General features: G+C 36.8%; 1 protein-coding gene across 1 annotated transcript; it reads right to left on the bottom strand.

Moving 5' to 3' along the window:
• Positions 1 to 5,215: 5,215 nt before the first annotated feature.
• Positions 5,216 to 7,584, bottom strand: LOC143878402 (protein CHLOROPLAST IMPORT APPARATUS 2-like). Its single transcript, XM_077380690.1, has one exon. The coding sequence runs from the start codon at positions 6,343 to 6,345 to the stop codon at positions 5,350 to 5,352; it is 996 nt and encodes a 331-aa protein (XP_077236805.1). The 5' UTR covers positions 6,346 to 7,584; the 3' UTR covers positions 5,216 to 5,349.
• Between the last annotated feature and the right edge of the window lie 2,283 nt (positions 7,585 to 9,867).

Here is a 9,867-nt window from a genome sequence, read left to right as displayed (position 1 = left end):
AACCGAAATTTAAAACCTTGCCCTATACACATTGAAAACTGTCGAGTGTAGTTGATGAGTTTGAAACTATAGGGTTATCGTTGAAGGAGTGTAAGAGTCTTTTTCCCTAAAATTTAAAATTGAAATTTAAAAGGGTCTCTCTCTGCCCAAAAGGAAAAAAACTAGAGAAGAAAAAGAAAAGCTACAAATGGAATGATTCTTATTTCTCAGCTAGATCATCATTCAAATTTTTATTTGATCGACCCTCACAATTTCTATCAATCCCAGAAAAAATTTCTCGATTTCTTGCAAATGCCGGTTGATCTCTCCTTTTCTACCACCCCTATTTTTTCGATTTTCATCGCCTGAGCAATCTTCTTGATCAGAATGTGGAAGGAGACGAGGAAGAGGTAACCCAGCACACGTATTCAAGATCAGGACCGTTCATTCTGTGGGCCCCATTTTAGATTGTTCATATATCAAAAGTAACATTGATTTTGATGATCCAGATTACGGATAATATTAGTCTTTGACCAAAGATTGCAGCTTAACTTTTCTTAACTTTCCATTGGATAGTTGAGATCATCAATTGGTTTAATTTCTCGTGTATGGACTATCCAAAACTGGGCCCACTTGATGCAACATGTAGATCTCATACACTTCCCAAATTTTGGTCTACATGGAAAATTTTGCATGGTTAACTTGGTTAACTTATTTTTCATAGAATTTTTCCCTTATACCAAGGTTTTAAATTTCTAATACTTGGTTAACTTATTTTTCATAGAATTTTTCCCCAAATAAAAAACCCCCGTAGGAAAATGGCATATAACCCTGGAATTAAATCTATGGAAAATTTTCCATCGGAGAATTTTGGGTGATGGACAATGGTGGGCAAGTTGGTATCAAGTTTGAAATGTCAGGTGGCAAGGAGTCTGTGCCAACAAGGGGTATTTTGGTCTGATGAAAAATCAAGGGTCATTTAGTCATTTCATTAAGGGTCAAATTTCCAGCTTACCAATAATTAAAAAAAAGATATGTTGTCCCCTATAGTGTGTTAGGGGCTGTTGTTCTTTGCTCTTTCATTGTTGTATCTTTCTTTTTATCAATATATCTGGTCAAAGTCTGCCTAACCCCAGCTTACCAATCTCAAAAAAAAAAAAAAAGGGTCAAATTTCCGTTCAAGGGTCTCTTAGCCATTTCAGTAAAAGTTCGTAGCACAAGGAGGATGAAAGAATCTGGATTCCATCTTCTGATGGGGATTTCACCGTTAAGTCTTTCTTTAATTTGTTAAATGACAGCCCTATCTCTCCGATGAGGCGGATTTGAAAATCACTGGTGCCACTAAGAGTGGTGGCGTTTGGATGGACCAAAACTGGGCCCACTTGATGCAACATGTAGACCTCATACACTTCCCAAATTTGGATGCAGGGGAAAGGAAACTTTTGGAAAATGATAAATTTCATGAAAAAAATATTCTATGGGAAATAAAATTCCAGGGTTTAGGAGGTCCACAGACCCTACTATGAAGCAAATGTTTCTCCAAGTGGTGAAGAAAAATGATGATAGCCACAAATGTTTCTCAAAGTGGTGAAGCAAAACAGTAAGAGCATGGATAGCCACAATTTTTTTTATGGAGCCTAGTGTGAGAGTTAATAGCTGGCTTTTGGATGATTGAGCAAATGTTGTGTTACGAAATAAACCAAAGAATATCAATGTTATAATTAAGTTGTCAAGATGAAGTTAAAGACAAGGAGGGAGCAACGAAATGGGCTTATTCAAGGTTCATCAGGGTGAAAGATTCTAATGAGGCAGAGGTAAGAGTGGTTCTTGAAGGCACTAGAAATTCTAATAATAGTGCCTTTGGCAGGCTAATTGTGGAGGGAGATTCTTAAACATTATTAGATGGATGGACAATAGCCGGTGTCACCCGTGAAGATTCACGGAGTTGTTTGATGAGATCCGAGACTCTGTGGAGGAGTATATGGTCCATTTTCAACACATTCATCACTCGGCTAATAGCAAGGCGGTCAGGCTTGCCAAACTCGGATGAAACGAGCGAGCTTGGAATTTTTTTATTATCTGCCAACTTGAGCTTCTCTACTTCTTTATCTTTGTATTTTTCGTATATTCTTTGTTTCTTTTGAACTTCTTATTATTATAGTTTGCACTTTGCACCATTTCAAAAAGGAAAAGAAAAAAGGAATGAAGTTCTCTCATAAACATTTATCCCTTGTGAAGGTAAGTGTGTGAATCTATATGATCAGATCGCAAATTTCGTATTTGGATTGCAATTGTTCAAGGTTTCCTTCCGTTATGCTATGTTTGTAATCTACAAAACTGATCAGACTTCTTTGATGGTCAACTGAGAAGATCAAAGCCTTTCATGGTGTGGTGTTCCATCGGTGTGTTTCGACATGATTCCTGTGCGGTCCATAGCGGTTTCAATCCCCTCACTAATCTAGTAAAATTGACAAGTTTACCTCCATTCTTGGGCTTGGTAGGCGCTCTAATTGTGTCATGATATTCTTTGTGTAACCATCTTCGCTTGTGGGGATGGATATGAGCAATTGATATCCATTAAAATGGCACAAAGTGAAGAGCCAGGAATGTTTGATGGGTGAGGATTTGAGTTATGTTACATCCGTAACAAGGACCAATTCATTGATGATTTCATCAAACAGGTGGGGAGCCCACTCTTATTTTTGCTTGTGAAATTCATTCATTTTTTTGTTAGGTAAGCTGGGATCGAACCCTCCAACCTCCAGGTTTAAGAACAAAGCCATGATTTCATCGAACAGGTGAGGAGCCCACTCTTATTTTTACTTGTGAAATTCATTCATTTTTTGTTAGGTAAGCTGGGATCGAACCCTCCAACCTCCAGGTTTAAGAACAAAGCCATGATTTCATCAAACAGGTGGGGAGCCCACTCTTATATTTTACTTGTGAAATTCATTCTTTTTTTTTGTTAGGTAAGCTGGGATCGAACCTTCCAACCTCCAGGTTTAAGAGCAAAGCCATGACCATTGAGCTAGAGGCTCAATCCCTTGTGAAATTCGTTCATAGTCACCCAACAACTCCATCATATGTCGAGGGTCGTGGTTACGGATGCACATGTCCCCATGTGAGTCCCAAAAATTGATCATTAGGATTTATCTTAACAGTGACTAGCTTAATCGGACTCTTAGGCACTGTCTGTTCATCAACCAATTGTGAGTCCAAAAATTATAATTGGACTCAAAATTAAGTTTATGGCATGTTTGGCAACCAAGAAATTTTTTTCATGCACTCTCTGTAGTGTGAGAAAGGGGCACAGTGTGCCTGTGGGGGCGTGTGAGAGAGAGGGGTCCCAACAAGCATTTTATTATCATACTATTCTATTATGCAAAAAGCAAGCAATGATTTAGTCACACTCTTGTTTTTGGTAGGTAAGATGGGATTGAACCCCCGGTCTCTAGGTCAAAGGATGAACACCTACAACTCTATTACCAAAAGGAATCCCAGCTAACATGTAAGCCTTCATTGAGAAATAGAATAACAGAAGAGAGAGAGAGAGGATTAGGCAAAATTTAAATTGGGTTGTGGCTTCATTGTTTTCTTCGATAAATTGGTATCAGATACCGATTCCGGCGATCCAAACGCACCCTATATTTTTAGATGCTTCATGGCACCTCCATCTATAGTCTATACTACAAAAAATGGAAGAGAACAAAAAGTGATGGCAAAGCTGAAAAAAGGTGGGTCTCAACAACAAGCCATCATCTTTTCATTCCTCACCAATCTTTCCAAGAAGTGATGGCCTTCTAAAAAATCTGCCCTGCAACATATAGGAAGAAAACAAAAAAAAATCAACAACTTGTGATTAAAAAATCAACAGTTACTATTATGATGCAAGTTAAGGGGAAACTATCAAATTTTGAAATAATATAAGGGCCTGTTTGGATGCCGAGAAGATTTTGATTTGGTATTCTCACATTTGCAGCCCTTTTTGCTTTGACATTTGGATTCAGATCAAATCCTTGAATTTCAAATTCAGCCACTGACAGTGAAAAAAATCAGATTTCCAAATAAGCTGTGGAAATAAGTAATTGGAAATCCACAGATCTGGCAGTTTCCTTCACCCTTTTGGCTCCTCAACCTCCCCCAGTAGGAAGTACTCCCTTCCCTCCCTTTCCCTCAACATGAGTTGGCAGATCTATTCATTCTCAATTCCAAATCCAAATACAAAATATGGGGTATCCAAACGGGCCCTAAAGCTTACTTTGAAATCAAGCATCTTTGTAAAAAATGGGAGATAAAAAGAGATGTTAATAGCATTCGCCGGCGCTGCTCAATATCCCAATGTCCATATCTATGCTATAAATGTAAAGTTTCATCTAACGATTAAGAACCTTATAAATGTTGAAGAAATTGAGCGTACTGTTGTTGATAGAAAACAGAAACTTGTTGCTTCAAGGCGTGATATCACTTTCCTTAAGACAAGATTCGCCCCCACTAGTAGTGTGCAAAGGGGATCCGCGAATTGCCTCCAAGATACAATGAAGCCTAGTAGGGAAGCCCTACTAATGTTTGATGACGCGTAGCACTAGCGGAATCAAACCCGAAATGCCCTTCCGAAATTTCAAGCCTTAGAGAAATCTCTAGATTCTGTTTCTGCAGAAAAACAGTATCTAGAACAGTAAACAAAAGAAAAACAGTATGTAGAAATACTTGGGGATTTTTGCAGGAGTGTAGAAGAGAGTGTAAAGTCTGTCAGAATTGCCAATTCGTTTTTCTATATTGAAATGACTGAATTCTGCACATTTTGTAGACCACCTGGTGTCTTTTTAGTGTGAAAAACACCTCTACAGGGACGTTGCGTACGTGCGAAGTGCGCCTAAAAAAGCGCCACTATGCGCTCTATAGCCCATAGCCCACGCCGCGCGCTTGTGCGAACGGTGCGTTGCACCGTCCCGCGGGTCCAACCATGGGTTCAACCCAATGTGCAATCAAACAAGTAATAAAAAAGTGTAGTGCTTTATAAGCCCTTCTCTTTCTTTTCTCTCATCCGGTACGGGACTATCTTTTCAACTACACTTCTACATCATTTTGTAAAAGCAAATCTTTCCAAGAAAACATTTTCTTTTTCCCAAACGCTTTTTATAAAACATTTTCCAAAACACTATTATACATGATTTTGAAAATCCAAAATCACTGACAATAAATGTGTGGGTTAATTTCTCTACAGCTATTAAATATCTTATAAGTGGAATGCTCAACTTCTTAATATTGAAAATCCATGGGGAACCCAAAAAAGAGGGCCACATGCTTAAATTAGATTTATTCCACAATTTTGATACAGCAAGCCAACCCACATCAGATTCCAGGCTTTTCTCAGTTCTTTCTGCTCTGATTTTTTCTTTTCAATTTTTGCAACCGGAGATTGGAACGTACATAATCCGGCGAATCTATCGTCGGAATTTCATCAATATACAGAGATCCGCGGTCGGACCACGCATTCAAGACCTCTTCATAATTCAATTTCAAGCACAAACTTGACATGGGATTCTTTTCATAGGAACCAAATTGCTTCAATTCATCTCCTTCCACTTTCTTCTTCTTCTTCTTTTTCTTCTCAGAAGTTGAATTTTTGAATTTGGGAAAGATATCCATAACCTCAACGGTCGGAAATCTCCACCAATCCCCATCATCCCTATGTCTCAATGCTCTCACATTTGCACCCAATCTAAACCCAAATTCAAAATTCTCGCCAAAACCCATTCCCATTGGATTCCCATAACAAGCATTGGTTTGGCCATTATAAGAATCATTGTTCACGCTTAGATTCCCCATAATGCTATCAATACCATGTTCAATCTCTCCGTCTAAGATTGATTCCACATCAAAATCGTCCTCCTCATACCAATTACATTGGCTGGGAGGCTGGAATTCTTTGCCAGCAAAACTCAGGTAAGTTTTGTCTTTGTAATTTGAGAGCTTGGGCTCGATTCGGAAAGTGGGCTTTTCGGGGATAGGTTGATGGAGTAGGAATCCAGTATTGTCAAACGCTGGAAAGGTCGGTAGCAATTCGGGTGATTCGGAGAAGGAATTGTGGGATTTGGTGTGTTTGCAGAGTTTTCTGAGGTTTTTGGGTGAGAATATGTTTGGGTATATTGTAGAGAGAAGAGCGGCGGCTTCGGTGTAGGTTTGGTTTGGCCTCTTTCGTGGGGTTCGTGGTTTTCGGGTTGAAATTGCGAGTGCGGAATTGCTTGATTCAGAGAGGGTAGAGGAAGGAGAAGAGGAATGGAAAGAACGGGACGAGGACGATGGGGATTTAATGATCTCAAGATCGAACCCGTAAGTCCGTCCGCCAGTTAAACAGGAAGACATTTACAGTTGTAGAAAGTTTCGAAACCTAAATACAGGATAAAATAAATGGATAGATGCTTGAGAGAACCTTAAAAAACACAAAACCCAAATAGAATTCAGGTCTAGCAATCTCGGAAACCCGTCAAATTCACTGTGGAAACCCTGAATTCAGGTTGGATCTAGCAATCACGGAAACCCGTCAAATTCACTGTGGAAACCCTGAATTCAGGTTGGATTTCTATCTGTTGGAAGAAAAAATTAGTGGAATCTGTATTTGCCATAGAAAATTATGAACTGTTTCAAGCATACAAAAAAGAGACACAAGAAGACTTGCTAGGACACTGAAAACCCAAATCCAGCTCAAATCGTAAAAACTTAAAAACCCTAGTCTAGTTCCAGTTCTACAAGTTGCAGAAATTATTCCCAACCCATCTTAAATTTCATTCAAGTGAAAGGAGAGACAGAAAGGATGAAAGAAGCTTGAGAACCCAAATAAACTCTAAAGACCCAACTCAAATTCAATGAGATAAGCAAGAAGGTACTAAAACCTAAAGGACTAATTACTCAATTTCACCTACATGGAGTAAGCTTAGTAGTTTTACAAACTTCTTATCAGAATTAAAAAGCAAAAACGAAGGAAAAACCCATAAACAGGGGAAATTGCTAAAACCCTAAACCCCAAAATACCAAACTAAAAAACTCTAAATTACTCAATTCCATCACAATGGAGTAAGCTTGTAAGTTTTACAAACTTCTTATTAGCATTCAAAAAAAGGAAAAACAGAGGAAAAAAACCCATCAAACAGGGGAAATTGCTAATACCCTAAACCCCAAAATACAAAACTCTAAAACTCTAAACCCAGAAAACCCAAGTCAGAAACTCCAAAGCCAAAAAACCCAACTCAAAAATTCGACACTCCAAAAATCTGAAAAACCCTAAATACCCACTTCGAATTCAATCAAGGATTCAACCAAACGTATGCAGAAAAACGTGTAATGATTCAAATCCAGAATAGATAGAACTGGGTTTTGCTTCAAAGGAATGTAAAAGGGATTTGAAATGGAAGGATTGCCAAATTGGGAATGAAATAGGCAGGGCTCTGTATCAAAGAAAAAGAAATTGGAAGAAGAAGAGGAGGAATAAGTGATCACGAGATGGCATTGGATACAGAATTTTCGTTGAATTTTGTAGAAAGAGGCTCAAAAAGAGTAGAGCTTTGAAGAAGAGAACAGAGGAAGAGACAGCGCCCGGCTTCATCAGCTTAGCTCTGGACCACTGACCTGTTTTGTTCCTCTTTCCCTGGTCCAATGACTAAAATACCCTTAACTTCAATTAACTAAAATACCCCTTGCCCTAACAGCAACTCAGCAAGAATGACCAAATACCCTTCATGGATTTGTAATGTAGCTCAAAATATGGATTTGTATGATTATGTTATAGTATTAAACAGTATGACTGGATATTGTAAGGTAGCTCAAAATATGGATTTGTATGATTGTGTTATAAACTAAGTAAGAGAATAAGGGAAGTGTGAATTTTTTTATGCTTCATCAATAGTATTAAACAGTATGACTGGATATTGTAATGTAGCTCAAAATATGGATTTGTATGATTGTGTTATAAACTAAGTAAGAAAATAAGGGAAGTGTGAATTTTTTTTATGTGGTTGTGCTAAAAACAAGTCCAAAAAAATGCTTAACACACAATAGGCCCTCTTTTGCAAGATTTTTCTGGAAACAAAAACTTTTCTAAAATTACCAGTTGTCTGATTATTTGATTACAAATGGAAAAAAGTAACCTAAACTGCCAGAACTCAAGTTCCATTTAGGGATTTTTGCTGATTAGTCCCTACATGGCAAAATAATTGCTTATTAGTCCCTAAGAAACGCATATTATCTTAGCAGTCCTACTTTTAAAAAATATTTGCTAAAAGGTCTTTAAAACTCACCAACGTTAATTTTCTCCGTTAAAAATTTTAAAATGGTAAATTTACCCCCAACTCATTTAATCCATTTTAGCGTTTTTAGATTTCCCTTCCAATATTTTGGAAATAACTAAGAAATAAGTAAAAATATTATCTCTTCCAATATTCTCATCAAAAATCCTTCAACAAAAAAAAAAAAAACCATTTTAAATAATTTGAAAATCCCTCTAAAATAAATTAATAGGGTCAATTTGAGTTATCTTTTCTTCATGGATAAATAAAGTAAGAAATTTTAGGAATATTTTTCATTTCAAACTTTTCCAAGAAATTTCTGGATTGCAAGAAAATATCTCTAATGGAAAATTATTTCTATGGAATTTTTTTTCAATGATTTAAGAGGGGAATTATTTCTATTAATTTAGAGGGAGAATGTCAAAGGGAAAGTCAAAATGGGATAAAACGTTAACAACTTTGAAGGATTTTAAAAGATTTTTGAAGAGAATATTGGAAAAGATACAACTTTTTCTTATTTCCTAAATTATCTCCTGAAATATTTGAACGGAAATCAAAATACGCCAAAACGGATTAAAGGGGTTAAGGGAGTAAATTTGCCATTTTAGAATTTTTAACGGAGAAAATTGACATAGGTAAGTTTTAGGGACTTTTTAGCAAATATTTTCTAAAAGTACGACTGCTAAGATAATATGCTTTTCTTAGGGACTAATAAGCAATTATTTTGCCATGTAGGGACTAATCAGCAAAACTCCCTTTTATTTATTAGGTTCCTCAATCTAGAACGATAACCCTCTAAGGCCCTATTTGTTTAAGATTATGGCTACTGATTGTGAATCCAAAACCAATTATTATACTCAAAATTAGTGGGCCTAAATAAGCAATAATCATATCATTTCCTTCTAAATCGTGGAGCGGAAAAATTTTATAGAAAAAAAAAATTCCATATGAAATGTTACGACATGTGTTATCTTTTGTAAAATCCAGACAAGACCATAGGAACAACAATTTTCTTGGGCCTCTAGCTCAATGTTTAAAGCTTTGTTCTTCAAGGTCGGAAGTTCAATCCCAACTTACCTACTGAAAAAAGGAACAACAAATTTTATTTTTTTTCAATTTGAGAAAGAAGTGTGAACTATCACCACTGACTTTACTTATTAGATAGAGTTTTTCTCATTTAGGACTTCTTTTAGATAAGTTAGAAGACTTTGTAGTTAGCATGATAAGTATGATTGATTTTATCGATATCTTTGTTGCTGTTACCAAGTCAAACAATCTACTTGATGTATCTATATTAGTGGATCGTGTTAAATAAGAAAAGAGTGCTTTCACGTTATTCTTAGGGGCATCTACGGTTTTGGCAATTTTGTGTTTTTTTGCAGAGCAACTAGTTAGCATGCAGATCCCAACTAGTTTGGGACAAAGGCTTTTTTTAAGTTGTTGAGTATTTTGCAAAGCAACTTCTTATCTCTCTTGTTAGTTCCAATTTCATCTTTCTTCCAAATACATCAAAGTTCACAAGAAGTACTATGATGTGTGACCCTCATGGACGTTCTCTGTGTTGCACCCCTCATTTTCTCTATTTTTTTTTATGTCTTGGCAATGA

Source organism: Tasmannia lanceolata, unplaced genomic scaffold (assembly GCF_043159265.1).
Source record: "Tasmannia lanceolata isolate RefF3 unplaced genomic scaffold, GAP_Taslan_0.1 ptg000006l, whole genome shotgun sequence".
Lineage (NCBI taxonomy): Eukaryota > Viridiplantae > Streptophyta > Magnoliopsida > Canellales > Winteraceae > Tasmannia > Tasmannia lanceolata.
The sequence above is the reverse complement of the archived record's forward strand: the minus strand, read 5'-3'. Positions and strand labels throughout refer to the sequence as shown.